The following is a 25,942-nucleotide window of genomic DNA, read 5'->3' on the forward strand; positions in this document are numbered from 1 at the left end:
CCTTCAAAGACAAATCATGTAGTAGAGTTGTAATTTAACCACTCTCTCTTTGTGTTTTCAGGGAGTCAACGAGTTGAAGATGAAGCCCAGAGCAGAGTGCTGTTCTCCCAAGTTCTGGTTGGTGTTGGCTGTCCTGGCTGTGTCAGGCAGCAGAGCTCGTTCTCAGAAGAGCCCCCCCAGCATTGGCATTGCTGTCATCCTCGTGGGCACTTCAGACGAGGTGGCCATCAAGGATGCCCACGAGAAAGATGATTTCCACCATCTCTCTGTGGTTCCCCGTGTGGAGCTGGTAGCCATGAATGAGACTGACCCAAAGAGCATCATCACCCGCATCTGTGATCTCATGTCTGACCGGAAGATCCAGGGCGTGGTGTTTGCTGACGACACAGATCAGGAGGCCATTGCCCAGATCCTTGACTTCATTTCAGCCCAGACTCTCACCCCCATCCTGGGCATCCACGGAGGCTCCTCTATGATAATGGCAGATAAGGTAAAGGAGGGCTCCAGGGAGGAGAACCTGGGGGGTTTGTATAGAGAACTAAATGATCCATGTATTTTAATGCAAAACTTGATTACGAAAGATGGAAAGTAACCAGAATGTACTAAATGAGTAGATAGATTAGGAATCAGTCTCTGCCTTTGGAGATGAAAGTGAGGAAAAGGTATAGGTATTCAGAGCTTCTGTAGGTTTGAACAGGTTTATGTGTCCATTTGTTTGTAAATGGATTTACTGAAGTGTCTAAGATGTTGAAGCTTATAGTTCTGTGATACATTTTCTTCAAATATGTGTGTGAATAGCTTCTTCAAACCTTTAAAATAAGGCATGCTCTATTCTTTTTTGGAAACACATATTCTACTCCCCCCGCCCCCATGACAGCTTCAAGACTATAAAAAGAAAAATCCCTTGAGGCAGATTATTTGTCTCCTTGAAGATATGAATGTCACAGGGAAGCACTTTTTGCTAAGGTGTCTATGCGCATCACACCTAGATCTACACATTGGAATTGATTTTAATCTACAGAACCAGTAGCAGCTGCATTTTCTCCATACTTAGATTTGAAGGCAGTGGTTCTTAACCTTGGTTGAACATTGAATCCCCTGAGCAGCTTTCAACACTACTGATGCCTGGGTCCCACCCCCAGAGATTCTGATTGTTGGCCTGTGGTATAGCCTGGACGTCTGGCTTCTTGAAAGCTTCCCATATGGTTCTAGTATGTGGTTAAGGTTGAGCACCACAGGTGTATGGCCTCAAATAAATTGTAGACTCTTCTACATTAACGTTAGAAACTGATCTACGACAAGCTAATTATCATCTGACAGTGATGCTTATTCTCTAATTGTAGAAGGTGTTTTGTTTGTGGTTATGTTTTGTTTTTACAGTTTTTACTTATTCAGATATTTTTCCTTATTTTATTGATTATTGCTCATTGCTTAGGTACAGCACTTCTCACATATGTATTTCCCTTTGCTGTTATATCTTAGAATGACTCAGTTCACCACAGGTGCAGGATTTATTGCTTTCATCACTTTGGGTTTTTAAAATGGTCTCCATCTCTGCATTGTCATCTTACACTTTTTATCATCACCGTCAAAACTGTCTTTAGTTTTGTACTTAAAGGACATGCTCCGGGGTTAATGATGTTTGTAAACACCTCAAAAGCTAGCACTGACACCTCCTATGTGCTCTTTGGCCAGTTGAGAACCACTACAGCGCAGGATTTAGCAGGCTGAAATAACCGTGTGTGATCATTACCGCCATCTGTCGGCAGCAGGTGTAGCTGACTAGCTTCTGTTTTGGAGTTTCCTTTATTCAGTCTAGGAAAGGTTAAATTGAAGTCCTAAATGGAGGGACCTCAGTTGCATATGAGAAACATCTTGTTCCATTCACATGGGCACAGGTAAAGAAGTTAGAAAACAAATTTTTGCACTAGAAGCCCATGCTGAGAGAGGTGGGATAAACTGAAGCAGAATGGAAAATATAAACCAACTGTGAGAAACCCAGTGTGCTTTTGCTTCAGATATATATTTTTTAACATCATTGTCCTTAGCTGATGGTGTTATATTTTAGCAGCGGTATTTTGAGGGCATGATATTGCACTGTAAGAAGGCCAAGATGGATGAGCCAAATTTTTGAATCATAAATAAGTGCATACTATCTTGAGAACACGACAGGTGAAAATATTTTTTTTGGTTATGCAAACTACTGTGCAATTTCTGTCATTTCAGCATGCCCACCCTCCTGCCCCAGTAGAAAAGATTATTGGCTGCACTGGTTATTTGTTTCTCTCTTGTGTTTCTTACAAATGCATAATAATCATATAGTATGAGGTAGAATGCAGACCATGTTGAGAGACTGGGCTCTTTTGTTCATTGATTTGTTCCCGGCACGCTAGCATTTACCATGTGCTCCAGCACATAGCACCTTGCATGTGTTGTTTTATTTCATACTCTTAACAACTCAGTGAGCTGAGTGATATTTTTTTTAATTTCCATTTGACAGATGGGGAAACTGAGGCTCAGAGAGACTAAAAAACCATAGCCAAAATGATGTGTAGCTAGTAAGTGGCAGCCAGGACTTCAACATTGGTCATTGGCTCCAAAGGCCACATGCTGTCTTGCCTCTCAAGAAAATGGCAAGGCTAGTCAAGGTCTCACATACCTTCTGATTCTTTACTTTCTCCTCCATTACATAGCACTGTGTTAGATTGTTACCTGAATGAAAGTAATCCATCACTTGATTCATAATGGAAATCCTGGGGCTAGAGGAGAGAAACAATGAAGAGCTGAAATGGCATAGCGCTTAGGTGTAGCCTGAGTCCAGAGTGGGCCTGCTGTTTCCTACCTCTAGGGGTAAAAGGGAGGGTTGAAAGCAGTGAGGTGATGGTAATGAGACCCTTCTCTGGCCTCTCTCCCCTAACACCTCCCCACCATGGCAACCACACCCAAATATTCCATCTTCTCTTTTTCTCTCTCCATAAGAGAGAGAGAGAGAGAGAAGGAGGCAAGCAATGGTTTTTAGGCAATTTCCTAAAATAGCCTAAAAAAATATCTAACTGACTTTTGACCTGAAACTATTTCCAAAAGATTAGGTAGAAAGAGGAAAAGGTAGAAAAAAAGAGGTCCTGACACCACAGAACCTGGAGTGCAGAAGGCTCATTCCTGAGGGTCAGACACCTGATAGAGCTGGAAGCTGCAGAAGAGAATGGCAGGGACCACTGGGGCTGAGTGAGCAGCCGCACCAAGATTCCTGGGAGTTGTGCAAAGGAACATTCACAGGCTTAAGGGATTTTCATGAAGGCAAATAAAGAGTCCCCCAGATCTTGGAGAAACAAGCTTTTGGGGCAAGTTTCAAAAATAAAACATCTCAAACTCTAAGGCCAGTTTTATTTTTTTTAAATAGAAGTTTATTTTTAAGTACCATGAACATATTTTACAAACACAGAATGAGGACACAGAGTTTGACAACTATGAATCAACTATGCGGCCATAGGACACAACACTTGAAAACGGAACTGATGTAGAAAATCTAAGAAATACAGATTTGCCACGTTTAAGGCCTAGTCTTTGAGGAATTGACACCCTCCAAAGGGTGATAAATAAGCCTTCCATTTTGTTTCCTCCTTCTAGGAGATAGGTAATTGGCATTTCATTTTACTTCAGTTTTGTTAATGTTGCTAGTTTGCTTCAAATGAAGCCCGCTAACCAAGTGTTCTTGCGGAAGGTTGTATTACAGGAATAAAGTCCCAGATTGAAGGAGGTTGTAATGCAAGAAAACATGGTTAAAAAGATTTTTAAAAATATTTTATTTATTTATTTGAGAGGGAGACAGCAGAGTGAGAGAGAGAGCACGAACTAGGGGGAGTCACAGAAGGAGAGGAAGAAGTAGGCTCCCCGCTAAGCAGGGAGCCCAAGGTGGGGCTCAATCTCAGCACCCTGGGATTATGACCTGAACCGAAGGCAGATGCTTAACTGAAGGCAGATGCTTAACTGACTGAGTCACCCAGGTGCCCCAGTTATAGAGGTTTTTGACCGATGGGGTGAGAGACACAAGTTTAGCATCTGGTCAAATAGCTTGTGCTCACTCTTTTGGCATATGCTAATTCATGAGTACAGACATGAGTGTTCTACTCTTCCAATGAAGAAATGTACCTTATACCATGGTGGAAAAAAGTGTGGGAGGTAGAAGAGTAGAGCTATTAGGAGGCACCTCTGGATGTGGGAATCTGGACTACTCACCAACCACTTACTCTAAATATTGATCTCCTTAACATATAATTTATATAGGGCTGTTGAAGATTCCATGAGATAATGAATAGCAAGTGCTTCACTTAGTGTCCAGCACAGCATTCTGTAGGTTAAGCTGATGATTATATGGGACAATTTGAAGAAAGAAAGGTTTCATGATACAGGAAAAGAATGGGAGTTGAATAGAGCCATGGCCAATTGTTGAGACACTTCTCAACTGGAGACCAACCAAGAAGAGCATTCAGGTGAAAATCTGGGGGCTCTGATGTGTGAGGTAGGAACCTTGGTCCTTCCCCACCATGAAGCCAAAGCTCATTGGTGGTATAGCCGTGCCATAGCCAAAAAAAAAGGCATGTTCAGCTATGGAAGAGCTCTAACAAGGAAAGTACAGCTAGGTGTTTATAACACAAGACTGTTTAGAATAGTAACAGAGACCATTTAAAAATGCATGAGGTGGTTTTTGGCAGTTCCCCACCTGAGTATAAAGAGTCTACTTTATTTTGCCTTGGTATAATTGCTTTTTTCTCCCTGAGATCCTGGATTTAGGATGCTCATCTTAATCTAAATAATGAACTAAAGCTAGATGTACTTCCCATTTCTTTTTAGGAGGTTTCTCTGCTGATATGCTGAAATCTTTCTTGGGTTTTCAGACTTTAGCTCAGAAAGGTTAAATAACTGATCCAAGAGACCACAGTTTGTGAGCAGTGGGAATGGGATTCAAATCCCCGAAGTACCTATTTTGAAGCTCATGCTTCCTATTGATAACTTCTGCCTCAGTAAGAATTATAAGTCCTGGGTTTTAGTCTCCATTCTCATGAGCTTTGGAAATTTGAACAAACAAATCATATAACTACATGATACTCATTTTAGAGTTTATAAGATTTCGATTTTGTTTTTTGCCCTACCCACCTTGCAACACTTTGAAGATAAAACGAAATAAAACAGGTGTGAAAAACTATGGAAAAGTGCTGTACAAACAGTTGCTTTAGGTGAAAGAATAAAGAGCAGTGTGACAGGGAATGACAGACATACTGACATCAGCATTAGGACCAGTGGAAATGGTTTGGGCAGGAGGTAGGAAGGAAGACAGAAACTGAAAGTTAACGGTAGGATCAGGCAAGAGGACACATGATCTGATCTTGAATGCTGCAAGAATGGAAGAGAAGAGGGATGCCAAGTAGAAAGTCAGGGTCTGGAAGTAGATGGGTTGATCAGAGTGAAGTACAGTAGCTAAAACATGTGCCATACTCCATATCTTGTTCCTGATTAAAGGCCATGTGAAAATATTCTCACTCTGGAGTCTGTTGTTATGATTTTTTTCTTTCTCAATTGTTTGGTACTTTGAATAGCACTCTGATTTTTTGTACAGAGCCTTACATTTTGAATCCAACTGGGGCTAGGAAAATGGCTCCTAGTCTTCATTGGCTCTACCTTTCTTACTCTCTCCCCCTACTGGCTGTGCCTTCCCCAACACACATCTGATGGCAGTGTGTTGGAGAGCATGGTTGAGCCAGCAGTAATGTGTGTCACTGTAAATAGACTATTGCCTTCTGGTTGCTCATGTGAGTTTCCATATCCAGCATAATCTTGAAACCAAGATGGCTATGCTACTCATATTTTACCCTGTGCTTCTTCCTTAATTTTGGTGTCTTTTAGTTTTTTACCTGGCTTGCAGTGGTCTGTCATATGGTGTTCCTGGGGACTAAATCCTTCAAGGGCAAACCATGGTGTTACAGTTTGGTTGTGGAGAGTGAAGACATCGTGGAGAAGTTAAGAGGGGGGAAAAAAGCTAATAGAGCACACTAACTTTGTGCCAGGCACAATGTTAATGAGCATTTTAATTCTTCTGCGATCCTGTGTAGCATTTGTTTTTAGTTGATGTGGAAACTAAATGAGAGCATGTACCATGGCCAAAGTGACACAGCTAGAAAAATAGTGGGACTGGGTTCCAAATCCAAGTATGTTTGACTTTAAAACTTTTTTGGCTGATTTTGAAACTCCCTTCCACACACTGAGGAGTCAGCAGAAAGCTGAGATAGTATTCCCTGCCTGGAGGTCGGTTATTCCTCTCCCACCTTCTCTCCTTCCTTGAATTATACTTTGGGGAAAGATGAGGGGGTAGTCTCTCTAAGACACTATAGACTTTGCAGTGGTTCAGCCCTCATGTCTGTGTGGATTCCAGGACTTTCCACCTGTGTCTGTGGAATGGGTTTCTTGTTGGCCAGCTTTAAAATTGGAGCTGAGATTTGCTTTTGAGAGACTGGCTAGTTGAAGTCCAGGTGTGTTTTTTTTTTTTTTTAAGATTTTATTTATTTATTCATGAGAGACAGAGAGAGAGAGAGAGGTAGAAACACAGGCAGAGGGAGAAGCAGGCTCCATTCAGGGAGCCTGGTGTGGGACTCGATCCTGAGACTCCAGGATCACGCCCTGAGCCAAAGGCAGACGTTCAATTGCTGAGCCACCCAGGTGTCCCAGGTGCAGTTTTAATGCTTGGAGAAACAGACCCCAGAAATTGCTTTAGGCATCTATAGACATTAAAGTACCTGGTGCTAGAAAGTAACACATGAGCCATCCTGTGTTTCTCATCCATCCTCCGGGAAATGATGGCGTGTCTGCAGGAAGGCAGTAGTACTACGTGGAGAGAATGCAGGCTTTGGAGCTGTGAGGCTTGAGCTCCTATGCATTCGCCAGTTATGTGACCTTCGTTGTGCCTTTTAAGCTCTCTGGGCCTCAAAATTTCCATTCGCGAAATGGGGACACAATACCACCTAGTTCCCAGTGGGTTGTGAGCTTTCTGAAGCAGTATAGCCAATGCTTGATAAACAGTAGGTCCTCAGTATATGTTTTCCTGTATTTTCATATACCAGACCACACCTAATCATTTGAAGAAAATGGGATCTTAATGTTTTCCTGTTAACTGAAAGAGAAAGCCTTGGGATGTTAATACCCTTCATTTTAGGCCTGGTGGAGAAGCAGCGGCTCAGTGGGTTCTGCCTCTGCAGTGATGCAGTTGCTGATTGTGATGTGATCAGGCTTATCAAGATTTTCAAAGCAGAGCCATACAGTGATTTCAATAAACTGATACAGGATATAAGCAATGAAGATAAGTCAAGAACACCAAAAAGGAAAGCCTAACAGAATAAAATAATGTTTGAATCTAGGGTCATGCATAGATTTGGAAGTGTTGCTATATAAGAAAAAGTGAATTGTTAGATGAGGGACATATTAAAGGTACTAGATAGAAAGTAGTGCTATGTTATATATAAAGGAAGACAGTTAATTTATTATCACCAGCCAGCTTTTAATTGATCATACTGATACTCCTGAAAAACCCCTTATGATTATGGGATTATAGGATTATGATTTCTACATGAAGACTATATTTTTATTCTCCTTTCTGAGACTTCTGTGGTTCTTTTTGCCTTAGTTTTAGACATTAGATCCATATTTTATTCAAAATTATATTTTGATCCTTTGGTTTAAGGGTCCAGTGTGCATGAGAATCATTTTAAAAGCTAGTTTGATTCCATTTTTCTGAGGACAAAAAAATTATTGCTGCAATTCTCTTTTACAGTGACAAAGAACACCCAAATTATCATACGTTTGTTAAGAGGTTGCAATGAGAAAAGAACTAACATTGATTGGTCATTGACTTTTGTCAAGCTCTGAGCTAGTCACCTTATGTGAGCTTAAAAATGTTATTTTATTTAATTCTCTCATTACATTTATGAGGCGTATGTTTCGTCCTTTTTCACAGATAAGGAAATTGTAGATTGGAGAGGTTAACTATCTTGCCCAAGACCTTTAGCTAGTGATTTGCTCATAGCAGCTTAAACAGATATGTGCTTATTGGTGTCTCAGATCAAGGCACCTGGAGCCAAGGACTGCGGGGGGCGGGGGGGGGTGATTCAGTGATGTAGTGATGTCAGGGCTGACCTCTGGGAGTCCACTGGTATTTTTATCATGGTTACAATGATGCTGCCCTAGCTCTAGGCATCATGCCCATACTCAAAGAAGGAAAAAGCAGGGTGTGGGTATTAGATCAGGAGAAGTCTTCATGTCCCTAATCTCATAAGCTCGAACAATTCAGACCACTCTCATATTAATAAACAAACATAAAAGCTTTTCCTGACCTTAGTTCCCCCTCCCTCTTTCTTTTGACATTTCAGCTCCTTAAAAAGAAGTTAGATTGCTGTTTTCACTTCCTTGTCTCTCACTTTCCGCAAAACGCCAAATCCAACGGTCTTTTTGTCATTCTTGACCTTCTGCAGCATTGAACACTGTTGACCCTTTTAGTGTCATTCCAAAAATTACGATGACAAGAGTAATTAGGTTTGTCATACATTTGGTGACAGTGGGAAGGTGAATGACTAGAATTTAGAACATGGGTAGGTCATATAAGTGGAAATGTTTAGTAAGCAGTTGGATTTGGACTTGGAAGTAAAGGGAGTGATTTGGGCTGGAAATACAAATACAAACCTCATTAGCAAGCAGAGGGTAGTAGAAACCAGGAGGATGGATGAGATGGCTCAGAATGAATAAGTGGAATGAGGACAGAGCCACTTTAGATACATGACTGGGATAGCCAGAGTGGGTGGAGGTTATAAAGGGGCTAGGATAATTATGGGAGATAAGAACAAGACAAGGAAAGAGAGGCATTATAGAAACCAAGAGAGAGTTCTAAGAAGGGTGGTGACCCAATTTGGAAAATTAAGCCAGGATACTCTCTTCCCCCTCGGGATGGTTGTGCAAACAATAAGGAGGTCATGATGGTCCTCTTCATGGTCCTCTTCCCTCCAGGCACTGTGATGACCTCAATGCTGGCACTCCGATCTCTCCCTCTCTCTCTCTCATCTGCATAGCCACATGGTAGCTTACCTGTGTGATTCTTTAGAAACTCAAATCTGGTTGTTATACACTTTTGCTTAAAACCCTGCACTGGTTTCCAACAGCTTGGAATAAGACATCCTCTTTGATCTGGTCGCAGGCTACCTCTCCAGGATTTTCTCTTCACCTCCCAGCCCTTGAACAGTAATGTTAAGCCACACTGAATTATTTATAGCTCCCTGACTGGTCCTGGCGGCTTTGCATCTCTGTGCCTTTGTTTGTGCTACCTCCTTGCCTTAGAATATCCTCTCCCTTGTCCATCTAGAAACACCTACTCACTTTTTAAGAGAAGTTGTAGCACTTCTGTGAACCTTCTTCTGAGTCTCATCTTTGCAAGATTTACTTTTTTTTTTTTTTTTTGCACTCCACTTGTGTGCTATTTGTGCTATCATAGCCTGTCTTATTTACCTGTCCATCTCACTTGCTATACAATGAGCTCATTGTAGACCAGGGCTATACTTTACTAATTTTTGTATTCCTGGCGAATGTTATTGTGTCTGATGCGTTGCAATAGCTAACTTTTATTAAACAATTAACAATTAGTAAACTGTGTGCTCTATATACACAGTGTAATGGATGAGTGGTGGTCCCCCAAAAAGATATGTCCATGTCCTAACTCCTGTAACCTGTGAATGTGACCTGATTTGGAAAAAGGGTCATTGTTGTTGTCATTAAGTTAAGGACCTCACAATGAGCTCATTTTGGATTTAACCAGGTAGCTCTAAATCCAGTGACAAATGTCCTTATAAGATAAAGAAGAGGAGAAGTCATAGACACAAAGGAGAGGGCTTTGAAAGAGGGGCGGCAGCTAGAGTTAGTTAGCCATAAGCCAAAGAAGTCACCAGAAACTGGAAAAAGCGAAGGGCAGTTTTTCCTTAGAGCCTTAAGAGGGAACATGACCCTGAGAACACCCTTGATTTCAGGCTTCAGAACTGTGAGGAAATAAATTTTCGTTGTTTTAAGCCACCAAATGTGTAGTAATTTTTGGTGGCAGCCCTAGGAACTTTAGGAAATCTAACCATAATTACAAGAAGGATCTCTAGGATTTCACTGCCTAGATTGTTTCCTGGATTAGCTATTTACTGTGTGATTCTTTGGCAAAGTACTTAACTTCTCTGAGCTTTAGATTTCTCTCTCTAAAATGGTGATAGAAATAGATCCTATTTCTTAAGGTTATTAAGTAAGATTATTAGAAGTGTTTAGAAAAGACCTGGCAAACAGTAGGACAATGAGTGTGGATTAATGAGAGGTTCTCAGTTAAGTCTCCATTGAGTAAATGAATGAGTGAAGAGGGAAATGTAAACACCTAAGGCTGCCCAATCCAAAATCCTCATGCTTTTAGATTTTTTTTCCACCCTCAGGTTGAACTCCTGCTTCTTGTCTTTTTATTCTCTTTTATCCTGTAATTTTCATCGTCCTTATCACAGCTGTAATTAATCATAATTGTTTTTTTATTAGCTGCCTGCCCTGCTAGACTACAAGTTTCATAAGGGCAGGAACTATGGCTTTTTCATTTTTTTATCCCCAGAACCTAACATATAGCTTGGCACATAGCAAGCCTTCAATACATATTTATTAAATGTATGGATGAATTAATTATTTCAGTGCAGCAGATGTCAGTTGCAATTAAGAGAAAAGTATTTTAAACTGAAATGAAAATGGATGAGAGAATCAATCTCTGGTTGCTGGAAAATACATTTCTGTCTCTCTCTAGGCTGTTATGCCCATCCCCCCTCTCTTCCTCACATCAGCCAGATACCAGCAGTCAACAACTCGGCACTCACATCTAGAGTTTTAACACTCATGTCCACTTTTTTTCTGGTACTCAGACACGGCAAAAAGGGCCGCCTCCAGTTAGGAGTGCATTCTGAGGTAGCAGAACAAAATTTTTTATGCAAAGCAGTTGGGTGCCAGTGATAATCTTGACTTTATTAGCCTACTTTCAAAGGAGGAAGCAGAAAGAAATAAGTATTTTTTTTAAATTCCAGAAGATAAACACATATGATTCTCATGACATACTAATCGGTAAAATATCACCAGCTAAATTTAATCAGTGCAATTAAGTTTCCAAATCCAAGAGATTTTGAAACTTCTTTTAGCAAACAACATTCTTTCTCATTTGCTTATTCATTCATTTAAAAAATATTTATTAGGTATCTACTGGATGTAGATACTGTCCAAGGTCCTGGAGATACAGCCCGTAAGAAAGACACTTCCTCATGGACATTGACTGACAATAAATAAACAATATTATTTTAGGTAGAAGGAACTGTTTTTATGAAAATAGCAGGAAGGGGTATTTATGCAGGGTAATTTTAGGGTTCTCAGAGTAGGTCTCAGAGGAGGTAGCACTTGAGATGTGATGAGAAGGATCCAGATGCATGAAGATGTTAAGCAGCATTTTGGCAGAGAGAAGAGCAGGTGTGAAGTTCTTGAAGGGGGCATGTTTTTGCTGTTGTTGTTTTTTGAGAAGTGTCCAGATGATCAGTAGAATTGGAGAGTGGTGGGCAGTAGGGACAATGGTAGAAAATGAGGCTGAAAGGTGCTGTGGGGCCAGATCATGTAGGGCCTGAGAGCCTCAGAGTGGAGTTGAGTATTTTTCAATTCATTCCAGAAGGTATAAGAAGGGAATGATGTAATTTGACTTAGCATCTTTTCAGATGGAGATAGTATAGTGGATCGAATATATACCTTGAAGCCATTTTAAGTCATGTCTCCACCTTTCAGAAGCTCAGTGACCTTTTGCTATATTGTGTGACTTCTGTGATCTGGTTTTTGGTTTTATTTTTTCACTGCTATAAGAGAGTTAATATTCATCAACTTCAAAGAGCTATTATGAGATGATGAAATAACCCTTAAAGCACCCATTACTTTGCCAGGTACACACATGGTTTGAATAAATGGCTGGTAGTGTCTTTTCTAGTAGCATTGAAATACAAATTCCTCTCGATTCAGGAATGATTTTCTTTCAATATATCCATGGATTATGCAGCTTTCTATTTTTTTTTAAAGTTTGTTTACAGACCTGCCAAAAAATTAGCAAAGTACAGTAGGTAGTCAGAAGCACTATGATTGGCTTTCCTCTGAATAAATAGCTGCCTATTATTTTGAGTTGTTGGAGTTCTCATGTATCAATGTCCTATGGCCAGTTCCTGGACTTGGGTCTACATAATTGCAGTCTGATACAATTTCTCATTTTTTCCAAATGGAGGTGATGGCACTGAGAAGGGTAGAATTGGGAATGGTGCAACTGGGGTAAGATGTTGGGGTGAGAGGTGTGGGCATTGAGAATGGGAGGGAGTGTGATGACCAAGCCAGTCAATGCAGCCTGCCTTGACCTGAGGACTTCTGGCACCAACCACCCCCGCCCCCCCCGCCCTTCCCCCACCCCCGCCAAGTCTTCCTGGCCTGCCACCATATGTCTTGGATGTATTCTGTTACCTTGACAACCTGTCGTCCAAAGTTGTAAGGAGCGGCTGCCTTCAACCTTTGAGCATCATCATGTTGCTAGGACAACAGACTCCACTGGAGTTCCTGCATGCTGCTGCCACCTACCCCTCCTCCTCCTCCTTCTCCCTGCCCATATGTCCACTGCCTTCCGTCTCTACTCTCACTTCTTCTGCCTTCACAGATCCACTGTCTGTGCGGTTCTTCCAGCTCCCTCCAGCCCCTTGGCCTTTATCCACTTACCACTGTAGTGTCCTACCACTTATATAGAAGCAAATGTTGTAAATTCTCAAAAAATAAAGCTACAAGACTTAAGAAGCTGAGGGGATGGTTCCCACCTATCCTTCCCAACGAAGGAGTTAAAAAACATCCAGAAAGTTGGAGGAAAGGAGCTTGACAGAGTTTCGTTAGCCCAAGTGTACAATGTGTAGAAGTGGTTCTTACATTGACTGGATCTGAGAATTAAAAGAGGATTTTATTTTATTATTATTATTATTATTATTATTTTAATATGAATTTTCTGGTTCCCTACCCACGTATTCTTTTGGAGTCATTCCCCACTACTTGCTGTTTTCATAAATTTCCTTAAGGGACCCTGAGATACAGCCAGGTTTGCAGACCATTGGTGAGTAGAACGTGGCATATTGTTTAGATGATGAAGTTTTGTGATAATCAGTATCTACCTGTTGAGCTTTTCTGTGGCTGCTTACTAATGATTAAAAAGCAGGAAGAGAGGAGTTGGAGAAAGATGAGAAGAAGCTAATGGAGAAGAGGAGAAGAGCAAAGGAGAACAGAATGGAGAGAGGGAGCAAAGTGGAAATGATAAGGAGAGGCCATGGAATTGGGAATGGGGAAAATCAACTGTCAGATATCAAGTTCAAGGACCCTTTGTCTCTGACTTTCAATTGGAATGCAGGTTGTGAGGTATCTTGGTCTAGGCTCACTTAACATGCTCTTTGGGGTATGTTGGGAGTCCTGGATTTTCATTGGCCTAGATCTGGGGTTTCAGAAGAAGTCAGTTTCTTCCTGTTCCCTCCTTTTTAAACCAAGTGTACCTACTACATGTTACTGCTGCACCTTATATGAAATACTGCTTTATCCACATTTAGCAGATTTAAGCCTTTAAGGGGCCCTAGGATTTTGGCAGCAAGATTGTTCCCCCCCCACTTATAGATTGAAGAAACTGAGGGTAGGAAGGAAGATAAATGGCCGGTGGTGACACACTGGCTGTGGCATGTGGAACCAAGATCCCTTGCCCGAGTGACAGTAAAGCCCATGGACATCAGCATGTGTTGCACTTCCTCTTGAACACTTTCATTTACTTAGTCTTCTTGGGACATCTAGCTTAACCCGGGAAGGGACTATCCCAACTGTCCAGACAGTGGTCGACTTGAGCTTAGGCAAAGGTGAACCTTTCCTTGCCCAGTCTGTCTCGATTAGGACCCAAACATTCAGAACAAGAGGACAGTTCTGAAGGCAAGAGGAGCATAGGACAAGACAAGAAGTAGAAAGGGAAAGAACAGTTGAAAAGGATGTAGGGCTGAGCAACACCACTAGATAAGTCCCAGTCTGATGGGACCTGGGACTGAGCTGCGTGGGATCCCTGTTTTTTTTTTTTTTTTTTTTTTTTTTGGGATCCCTGGTTTTTTGCAAACTCTGAACTCTTAAGGGTGGGCCTAGACACCGAAGCCCAGGATACTGCCAAGTGGATGCCCCAGGATTTGACTTTGGGGTCAAATCAGACTCTTTGCTGCGGTTTCTGGGATTGCAAGGGTGGATTTTTTCTAGCTTGCTGTCAGGAGAAAGTGAAATCAGATGTCAGTTTAAGACTCATCTCAGCAGATGAGAAATTGACAAAGAAATAATAGTATCTCTGTTTCACTGTCCTGGATGGCTGTAGGTCTCAGAGCAAACTAAATCTTCCTACTTTCTGGATAGTCTTAGAGAATAAGCTGTAAGTACTGTTACCTTGGACCAAAATCCTTAACAGCTCTTAGAAGTGGTACCCAAAGTCTGCTTCAGCTGACCCCTCATTGGCCCCTTCTTCCTGGACCTCTCTTCTTGCTGGGCCTTCAGTATGTACTTTCCTTTTGAATTCCCCAATGATCAAAGGCCTATTTATGTGCAAAATTGATAGGTATATGAAAGATATCTGGGTGTCAGGGTGGAGGGACAGATCTCTAGGTGGGCTCAGGCAACATGTGTGAGAGGCAGATTTATCTCTCAGTATGGCAGCCCATTCCAAAGGGGGAGAGCTCGTTTGTCTCCTCCTCTTATGATGGGACAACACAGAGCACACACAGCGTACTCAGTACGTATTTGTTGGAAATGATAGATCCTTTGAAATCAGATGGGAACAGGCCATATGCTCTTGGAAAAGGGCCTACATTGCAAGGTGGGATGGATGAGTGAGATGTGTTTTTGCAAGTTCTTTTCATCTCTAACATCTGTGATCCTGTGAATAATTTTCTTCCCCTTGGCCCCTGCTGGCTGCTTGCCTGGGATCTCTGCCAGAGCCCTTCCTAACAGCCCCTCTGAATAGACATCACAGAGGGTCTCCCATTCTGGATGGATAGTTCAGGAAGCCAAAGTTGATACTGAAAGTTGGAAGGAAGACTTGTATCCCAAGGTCAGAGCAGAGGAGTTTGGACAGGAAGTGTGAGTGCCCATTTCCTAGAACCAGGCAGGAGAAGAGTAGGGAACTTCAGCTGAATTTGTCAACAGCAGCAATAGTAGCAGCTCTGGCCACACACAGGTTGTCCATGGAAACTTTTCTCAGGCTGAGCAGCAGGACCCAAGATAGAGTTCTGCAGGGTAGAGAGCAAGGATGATGCCCAGAGTCCCAGTTCTCATAATACCTGCCTGCCATACCATTTTCCCACAGACAGCTAGTTCATCTGTATGAGAAGCTAAGAGATAGGAATACTTCCTTAAAAAAAAAATTTATTTATTTATTTGAAAGCGAAAGAGAGAACAAGAGCTTGAATGTGTTGTGGGATGGGGGGACAGGGGAAGAGGAGGGCCAAGCAGACTCTGTGCTGAGGATGGAGCAGGACACAAGCTCAGTCTCATGGCCCTGAGATCCTGACCCCAGCCAAAACCAAGAGTTGGACTACCAACCAACTGAGCCACCCAGGCACCCCAAGAGATAGGAATACTTTTGTTGTGAATGCCCTAGCCTCTGATTACTACTGTTCTCTGAGACTAAATTGGTGGGGAGTTTTACCAAGGAAAGCAGCGTGGCCTTTGGGTTCTGGAAGTTCTTCCTTTGGGCACTGCTGTTTCTGCCCAAGGGGAAGTGTAATTGGTTAATGATAAGAAACTGACCTTGAGTAGTTACTGGTGTCATTTTAGTTCTCCTTGGAGACTAATTCATGTTAAACAGAGAGGGGGATTTGGACCCAGGTTTAACTCTCTCTATGCTCTGGTAGAAGGGGACTTCCTCTTCTTTGGTATATTCCTTGTGCTCCCTTTTGTGAGGCTCCCCAGTCATTAAAGTAGGAACCTCTGATGCTTCTGTGAGTTGCACATATCTGGAGCTGGTTTCTTGTCTGATAGAAAGTGGCAGTAGAGCTTGACTAGGGGTCATTTCTGTGTTTTGGGGACTTCCAGCTAGCAACCATGGCTGCCTCTGTCATCCTGATATCAACAGTGAGCCCTGGGAAAAGGTATGGAATTGAAAAAGCATGTATGTATTTTTAATCATGTAAAAATTCCCCTTCCCTGTGCTCCCTTCTCCCCTTGACAGCTGCTACCTCAGTTAGTTGCCCATTGTCCTTTTTCTGCCTCCTGGCTGCTTAAAGGACTCCCTCCACCTGCCCCCAGATCCTTGCATTGTGCACTGGTAGGGCTTTTCAAGAAGCACTGTAGAATTTGGTCCTGAGTCTATACTCCATGTAGCTCCCCCAGTATTTCCTCCTTACGGCTCCCTGTCTCATTTCAGACAGGGAGACAGTCTAAACAATCAAGTCCTTGACAGCATCTGAACAGTTAAGAGCAACTAATTGTGTGACCCCCTCCATGAACATTTTATGTTTTAACTGAGAGGAAGAAATTTGTATGAGTGGAATTTCAGATACCATGTTGGACCATAAGGTATATATATGTTTAAAACAGAAGGTGCGTTCCTAAGGTACTTTCTTGACTCCCACAAATCATGCTATTCACAGGCATCCTCATCTCCCCAGAAGCTAGGCTGTGCTGGGAGACCTCCTGCAAACGGAAATCCTGAAGGGTGGCCCCTTGAGAAGGGTGTAGGGTATCCGTGGCTGAGCAATGGGCAGCATAGAACCTGCTTGGCGCCTTGGAAAGCATTGGACTGTTAAAGCCAAAGGCCTCCTAGAGCTCATTCTGGGAAGTAGAATAGCATCAAGTAGAAGTAGAAAGCCCAGATTAATCAATGAACTCTGGGGATTTCTAGATCATTTTATATTTTTTAAAAGAGATTTTAATTTATTTATTTGAGAGAGAGAGAGAGAGAGAGAACGAACATGTGCGCACATGCTCAGGAGCAGATGGGAGGGCAGAGGGATAGGGAGAAGCAGACTCCCCACTGAGGAGGGAGCCCAACATGGGGCTTGGTCCCAGGATCCCAGGATCAAGACCGCAGCCGAAGGCAGATGCTTAGCCTGCTGAGCCACCCAAGCACCACCCCTAGATCGTTTTAATTTTGCACACTATATAGAAAGGGCTCAAATCTTACTTTGCACTAAGAATTCTTTGATGCCTTTTACTGCCCTCTGAGACTCACCTTCTAACCCTGGGTCCTTCTTTGTTTCTCCCTCTCTTAGGTTCTTCGATTTCTCCTTCTCCCTGTCCTCCTTTTCCTCCTCTCTCTGCTTCCTATTCCTATCATCTCATTTCTGGTTCGTGTTTCTCTGTCCTTCTCTCCCTTCGTCCTCTCCCCTGTGTCCTGTTGCACATGACTTAGACTTTATGTGGTACACGCAGCCATCTTCATGCTTCATCCTGTCAGCGTTGAGGTCCCTCAATGGCCTACCTTAGGACCTGGCATACTTAGAAGTTCCCAGGTGGTCTATTCTTGACTTTTGGAGCTGACAAATGTTACTTTTACAGTCTGTGGCAAGTTGGTTCTGTTGCTCAGAACTTGGCGTGTAATGAGGCCAAGCGAAGATGTGTGTCCTGTCTCTGTAGAACCCTGCAAGCTCTTTCCCTCATGGCAGAGAGTGCCTCCAGCCACCTTAATTTTCACGCTCTTGGTCACTGTTGGCATGCGGCTAAGGGGCTATGGTTGGGTCAGTGCTCATTTATTGATAATGGACATCAGTTATAACTTTATATATTTTTAATTAAAATGTTTATTTTGAGGTCATTGTAGATTCAATGAGGCAGAGACACAAGCAGAGAGAGGCAGAGACACAAGCAGAGAGATAAGCAGGCTCCATGCAGGGAGCCCGATGTGGGACTCCATCCCGGGACTCCTGGATCATGCCCTGGGCTGAAGGCAGGCGTTAAACCACTGAGCCACCCAAGGATCCCCTCACATTTTATATTTTTAAAGGCCTACAAATATCTTACACAGATTACCTATAGGATTCAGGCCCAGACAGACCAGGACTTGGGTTCGGGCTCACTTCCTTTTTTTTTTTTTTTTTTTTAAAGGTTTTATTTATTTATTCATGAGAGAGAGAGAGAGATAGAGATATATATATATAGAGAGAGAGAGAGGCAGAGACACAGGCAGAGGGAGAAGCAGGCTCCATGCAGGGAGCCTGATGTGGGACTCGATCCCTGGACTCCAGGATCACACGCCCTGGGCTGACAGCAGGCGCTACACTGCTGAGCCACCTGGGGATCCCCTGGCTTACTTCCACATTAGGTCTGTGACCGTAGCCTGGTTACTTAACTGCCTCACTTTCCTTAGCTGTGAAACAGTGATAAAAAAGAACTGTCCTCTTTCAGCCTCCCTCTGCCTGTAGTTCTTCCTCTTCCTCTTTTGTTACTAATTCTATTCTGGTACACCATTTTTCTTCTTTTTTGTTCTTTCATTTTTACCAATGTCTCTAGAACCCTCCCTCCCCCCATTCTTCTCTTGTCCCTGTTTTGTGCTTCTCTTTTGGTTTTCCCGTCTCTTGGCCCATTCCTCATCTTCTGTTTCTTGCTTCCTCCATCATCACCCCTCACTGAATTTCACTTTCTTCCTAAGGCATATTTCTTGTTCCATTTCCTCTGTCATTCACTGTTCCAGGTCTTTTGTGGCTTCTGGGAGAATGTACAACCCTTAATTATTTATAAGCATTAGAGAATAATTACAGAAATGATTTAATTACTTTGTCACATAGATACTAATAGCAGCTGCTGAGTTAGGTGGATGGTGGAGTTGGAGCATATCAGTAGGCACACTTGGTATGAGGAAAAGCATTGGGTTAAGTGGGTTTGGGGTGGGGGTGCAGCTGTAGAGTCTATAGAAAGATTAAGTCTTCTATAGAGATTAAATCTCATATGTCAAAGAACTGAAAAAAAGAATCTCACAATAGGCAATTATATACAGCTAGGATTATATAAAATGGGAGGTACAAGTCACCAGTATCTTAACTGAGGGGAGAGGGACTGGGGCTATTGTTTAAAAAATCCACTGTGGATTAGATAAGGTGGTTTAGTGGATGGAATACTACTGCTCATTTTGGGAGGGGGGAAGGGTGGTCATTGGAAACCCTATTCTCCTTCTGGCTCCTCTATGGAGTTGAATGGGAATATTCATTTAGTGGCACTGGGGCTACAATGGAAAGAGCCTAGACTGAACTACAGTCAGGGAGCCTGGTTCTCATCCTTGCCCATAACAGTGATAGCTGTTTGACCCATCAAGTCTCTTCATCTCTCTTAATCTTATTTTATTCTTTTGTGAAATGAAGGGATTGAGATTCATGACATGTAGAATGCTTCACTAAAGGAGAAAATGGCACAGAAATTAGATGAGGAAGACTGATTTTGATAAACTAAGATCTGGAAGGCCATTTTGAGAAGTTTGCAGTAGTCAGCTACAAAACTCGGACAGAAAATCCATTCTAGAAGTTTCTAATGTGATGTCTAAGAGAAGAAGATGTCGGTTGAAGGAGAGAGGAGCAATTGAATAGGGGGAAGACTCAAGAAAGGAGTCAGCATGAGTAGATTAAAGGTAAACAAAGGAAATGAGGAATAGTGAAAATATGAACCTGTACTGTCACGTTATAAGTTTTTAAACTGTGCTTTCTGACAGTTGCTGAGGTTTGGCATACAAAGGGCTGCAAAGAGAAGGCTATATAGCTCTTTGCATGCAATGAAGAAGGGAGAAGTGGTTTCCTGACGAGGAGTGCAGTGTCCTCATGTCTTACCTCACCCTGGTCCTTATCCCTTCACATAAGACTGGATGAATGTGTCATTGTGCTCTACCATGTTACACACCATTCAGCTTGGAAGAGATCTTAGGGACTAGTCCCGTGCCCTATTTCATGGTAGAGGACACTGAAACCAGAAAAGATTAAGTGACTTGCCTGAGGCCACACCTCAGTTCTCTCCTGGAGTTGTCCTAATTTCCCAGATTACCAGGCCAGTCTCTGGGCTCTTACCTCAGCAAAGTACCAATCCTGTCTAGTAGTATGCAGTCTAGCAGATAATATGACATAATGAGTTGCTGTCCCTCCCATCTCCTGACTAAAGGTAAAGGACAAAAGCAAACTGAGATTAGGGTGGGGAGGGAGAGAATGACAATTTCTTTCTTTCTTTCTTTTTTTTTTTTAACCTGGTTCTTTTGTGTCTGCACTAAATATGGTCTGAGATGATTGATTAAAAATATATTAATGAGGGGCATCTGGGTGGCTCAGTCATTTAAGTATCTGCCTTCAGCTTAGGTCATGATCCCAGGGTCCTGTGATTGAGCCCTGCTTCTCCCTCTCCCTCTGACCCTTCTCCCCACTCGTGCTCTCTTTCTCTGTCTCAAATAAATAAATAAAAATTAAAGAAACCCAGCAACAAAAACATGTATTACTGAACCTGTCAGATATTGATAAAAGTGAATATCATTGAATTAATTTTTGGACTATATATAATGGGAGACCTATATATTGGGGATTGTATGAATTTATGAAAGCCATAACAAGCAGATTTGGGTAAAGTCAGTTCTATTTGGTTAAGACTTTTTTGTGATCAAAGTAAATACCTCCAGGCTATAGATAGGTCTTCCCCTTTCTTCCAAAACTAGAGCCTTGAGATTACCCCTTAATCTCTCATCTTGTGGCATCCCTCTAACTAAGGTACTTAAGAAAGAGGGACTCAAGAACATATGGAAACCTGTGTGCAACTGGGGATTCATACTGGAAGAACAAGGAGGCTTCCAGAAGGAAAGAAGAGGGAAAACAGGAGAGAGATCAGAAAAAACTCCACAGTATGTGTGGTTGGAGATGAAAAGATATAGCCATATCTTATATTTTATGATGCTTTACAGTTTTCAAAGTGAGTTTATGTACTTTGTCTTAATTAGATACAATAATTGTGCAAGACAGGAAATAGAACTTTAGATTGTCTCTCTGAGAAATGAAGATAACTAGTATCAACAGCCCCATTCTCCAGAGAGGAAAACTAAAACTCAAACAAGTTAAATGATACATCAAAGACCAAAAAATAGTAAGTGGCAGGGCTAGGACTAGAATCTAAGTCTTCTGGTCCCCAATTTCATGCCTACAAGAGAAGAGAACTGTGTAAACCACACTGAAGTGTGTTTAGTGATGATGAGCAATCTGTGGTGTCTGATCAGGACAGGGGAGTCAAACAGGATGCAGAGGGTTTGGCCTAAGAATTCTTTGTAGATCTTGGCTGAGGAGATGTAAGTTGGAATAAAGAGCTCAGATGGGACTGGAACAGATCATGAAATTCCTGATAGGGAAGAAAAAGAAGCTATGGCTATAGTAAGTCCCAATGCTGAAGAACCAAGACTCTTAGAAAGGCTGGATAGGTGTAGGTTGGGGATTCATGGGTGAGGGACCATGCACAGGAATTTAAAGATAAGGCCAAGGATTAAGCCTCAGCATTCATGAACAAAAGACAATAGCATTTAAGCAAAACCCAAGTGTACAACCTCTCACCTTCTCTATCCTCTCTTGGGGGAAAAAAGAGCTACTGTTAAAGCTTTTCGCCAGGATACACTTAAACCTGTTCTGAGCAAAACTCAGAATGGGCTGGGACATTTTGCCTTCATTAACACTTCATTAAGCTTTGTCAGATATAAGCCTCCTAGCCAGATCCTGGCAAGGGACTCTTACGGAGGTGATAATGAGGAGAAAATGTACTCGGTTTTTGGCCTACTCTGGAGTTGTTGAATGTAGACTGAAATATATTTTGATAACATTGGCTTTAAGATGGATAGTCAACACAGTTTTACATTGGGAAGTGTAAATAGAATACATAGGCACAAACAGAAGGAGAAATGCACACCAACATAACATGACACATTTGAATGATGTGGTGATCTGTTGAAAGCAAATTATAAAAATCTGAGTCTTTTGGATGTAGCAAATGACAGGATCTTGATAGTTTATAACTTGTATTTATTATGTTTTAAAAATGCTTCTTTCAAAAATAGACATAATAATCTTGTGCCACTCTTGAAATGTTGGTGCTTCTAACCCTTATCAATATCTTCTGACTCTTTAATATTTCTCAATTACCAGGTGTTCTTAGAATTAAATAGTGCTTGCTTTGTAGTAGCTTTTCTAGAGTTACTAAAAATCCTGTCTCACTAATTTAATATGCTGTGATAGTCTGAAGGTGTAGACATTTCAAGAGAAAAAAATGTATGTGTAACCTTTACTTTGAAAATTTTGATTTGATCATCCACAAAAAAATTGGAAAAATTTAAAAACTGGGTCAAATGTGAATGGCCCCAGAAATATCCGATGTAGATATAGTTGACTAGAAGATTATACTCAGAGTAATCAGCAGCTTGATGTCAACCAAAATTTTGGGGGTGTGCATGCATATACACATACGCACATGTCTGTGTATTCTGGAGAATGTAACACATGGTATGATGTGTTTTTTAGGGTGTTTTTCCTTGGCCAGTGTTGATACTGTAGTTTGTTTGTTTGTTTGTTTGTAAACAATGTTGTGACCACAATAAAGCAGATTTCCTTAAGAAAAGAAAAATAAACCACTCCAGTATTCCAAAAAGCAACTAATCAGAAGTGAGTTGGGAAGAGGAGAAAGTTAACATTTATGGAATACTTGCTCTGTGTTAAGTACTTAAATGTGTGTTATCTCATTATAACTCTTTTAATTATCTTTGCTGGTGATAAGCCATGACTTCCCCAGACCTAACTTTCACCTGATTTCCATGAACTGTAGAAGTTAGCTTTCTTTTCATGGATGTTTTCGCAAAGACTGTCAGCATCTAAATAATTTCATTGAATTATCATCTGGTTAGCTCCTTGAAAAGTGGTCTAAGATTAGTTTATTGCTCAGTAAGTGCAAGTAAGCATCCAGTACATATCGACACGGAGCAAGTCACTGAGAGCACAGCTGTGAAGTTGAGGAAATAGATGGACATAAGTAGGATTTTAATCAGTACCAACATGCAGACTGCTTCATTCAAGGAGTAAGTGGCTGCTAGAGGCCAGATGAGAAAGACCAACTATGAGAAACTAAGATGGGGAAGCCATCATGACAAGTTTGCCCCAGTCAGCAATGAAACTCACGTGAGGTCACCTTTTAATACTAAAGGCTAGCCATAGGACTTGGCAGACCAATGCATGTAAAAACTGCAGATGTAGATATTGGCACTTAGTAGGCACTTTGTAAGAGCACTCATTAAGGTTAATTGAGTATGGAAAATAAAAGCAAATAAATTAAACAAAAATCCTACATAGAACACAGCGAAAACCCCATGGGACTGAATGCAGAAGATAAAGAGTGGTGAGTGTGGTTTTACAAAGCTCCCAGCAGTCCCTTGATCATTGCAAGGACAGTCCCTTCCTCAAGGGCTCCCCTTCTGCTGAGAGTGCTTCAGTCTCAAGGGAAACTTTAGTGCTTGGGGGCAGCCTCTGCTGCCTGTTCCTTAGCGGACAGGTTTTCTGGTTTCTTGATTCTAGTTATTTTTTTTTTAAGATTTTATTCATTTATTCATGACACACACAGAGAAAGAGAGAGAGAGAGGCAGAGACACAGGCAGAGGGAGAAGCAGACTCCATGCCAGGAGCCCGATGCAGGACTCGATCCTGGGTCTCCAGGATCAGGCCCTGGGCCGAAGGCAGTGCTAAACCGCTGAGCCATCTGGGCTGCCCGATTCTAGGTATTTTGTTATGAAGATGGCCATGGTGGCATGATCTAGCATGTTGTCTGTTATTTTCCCAATTAAAGGTATTTTTTTAAGTCTTTGTAACATTTTAAAAAAAGGGGTGGGGAAGGGGACTTCTGGGTGGCTCAGTGGTTGAGCACCTGCCTTTGGCTCAGGGTGTGATCCTAGGGTCCTGGGATCAAGTCTCACATCAGGCACCTTGTGGGGAGCCTGTTTCTCCCTCTGCCCATGTCTCTGTCTCTCTGTGTCTCTCATGAATAAATAAATAAAATCTTTTTAAAAAGGGGGGGAAATGAATGTTAAAAAACAACACAAAATTAGGAAGTACATAATCTCAGTATAAAGGGTAGTCCTTTTAAATTGAATACATTTAGTTGTATCAACAACCACTGCATTGTTCTTCTTTTTCTCAGTTCTCTGTGAGCCAGTGATAACTTTATCATGGATTGTCATTGATCCATGAACTGGTGCTCGGGAAGCACTGGTGTAGATATTATTGCTAGAGGCAACGTTAGCAAGGAAATTACTTCTCAGAGCTGTGGATCCAGATGTGTCCCCTGAACGGTTGGTCTGGAGCCTGACAGGTTGTAGGCTCCGCTCATATCCTATGTCTCTGACAGAAATTGCAGTGCAGCGGAGAATGTGGCACTGAGCTTCTCCAGTATGTCATCGTGTTCAAAGGCTGACTGATGAGACTCAGAGGTTGAGGGGGAGTGAGCGATGTACTCTGTCTTCACTTTAGTAAGCCTTTATTTCTGTCCTGTGGGACATCTTCATCAATAATCTGAGAACATAAAATACAGACACAACTTTCTGGTTGGAGGGTTATTTCAAAATTGTGGTGTGGGGGAGAAAGGACTTATCCTGGGTGAGAGTTCTGGCCCTGTCATGGCTAATTGTCTGATGCTGGACAAGGTGCGCCATTCATTGGGTGTCAGTGTCCTTTGTCCATAAGAGAACTATGTCCTATAGGTTTTATCAAGTTACCTTCAGTTTTCCAAAAACCCAGCAGTAACCATATTTACTACAACTAGGCTGCTTAGGCTAAGACAATTGTATGTTTTTTTCTTTGAGTTAACATTATATCAGCTCATCGATGCATGGTTATCTCATACTGCCCCAGTATCATGGACACTGAATAAATAAATGCACAGGTCATTATGTCATGCCCATAGTAGAGATTGATTTTCCTTTACTATTTCTTGCTTCTGCCTGTAGGAGAATCAAGCTGAATTAGCTGTTCATACATTCACTTTTTAGAAATGTTTAATAGATGATAAGACAAACAACTCAAAGCTCAGAGCAGAAGGGGAAAAGCAGATTTAGTATATCGAATATAAAGATCAGCCATGTAATAGTATTTTAGATTAAATCAACAAAGAAATACCCATTGATTTTTGGATATACAAAAAGTGGAAAGTGATTTAACTTGAACTAAATAGGTTCTTTGCTGAGTAATTTATGTTCTATTACATCTGATTATAGCTTTTAACTGTATTATTTAACGTATTACCTTAATGATATTATTTTGATGTTAGTATAATCCTATGAGGTAGATATTATTAGTTCCATTTTATACAGGAGAAACTGAGGCCAAGAGGGACTAAGTGGTTGTCAAGGTTGCACACTGGGTAAGAGGATTTAAATCAGGCATGTTTGGCTCCAAATCAAGAGACTCTCCTGCACTGATACATTCATTCATTGTCATCTCCTAATGCAGAGTAAGGGTCCTGGTGCTTTTCTCAGACCTGGAATCTCCTTTCCTGTCTTATTCTGTTGTTTTTCCTTTTTTCCTTTCCAATGAGATGACCTTGAATTCTTTCCAGCTGTATGTTTCTAGAATGCCTGGAATTCTCACCAAATGAACAGGTTCCAGAGGGAGAAAAGCTGGTCCCAGTGATATGGAGGGGTGCAGTGGGGCAGAACTGAGGCTACAGAATGAAATAGAGCGGTGCATCATGCGCTGTGGTAGCATGCATCACGTCCTCTTAGAGATGAAGTGAAATGCACCTCACCATTTGAATTACAGTTGATTTGGTCTTTCATTCCAGGATATACTCCTTCCTTTGACTAGGTGGG

The 25,942-nt window shown here is 41.7% G+C and overlaps 1 protein-coding gene across 9 annotated transcripts in view; it reads left to right on the forward strand.

The window, feature by feature from the left end:
- GRIN2B (glutamate ionotropic receptor NMDA type subunit 2B) overlaps positions 1 to 25,942 on the forward strand; it is a 543,572-nt gene that overhangs the window by 210,017 nt on the left and 307,613 nt on the right. For all 9 annotated transcript variants that reach the window (XR_013364272.1, XR_013364270.1, XR_013364277.1 and 6 more), the window contains one exon: positions 62 to 490. Coding sequence is in view for 1 of the 9 variants with exons in the window: in XM_077870998.1 (XP_077727124.1) it covers positions 80 to 490 (411 nt within the window). In the remaining 8 variants the exon portion in view is untranslated. The remainder of the gene's footprint in view (positions 1 to 61; positions 491 to 25,942) is intronic.

This window comes from Canis aureus, chromosome 25 (assembly GCF_053574225.1).
Source record: "Canis aureus isolate CA01 chromosome 25, VMU_Caureus_v.1.0, whole genome shotgun sequence".
Classification (NCBI taxonomy): domain Eukaryota; kingdom Metazoa; phylum Chordata; class Mammalia; order Carnivora; family Canidae; genus Canis; species Canis aureus.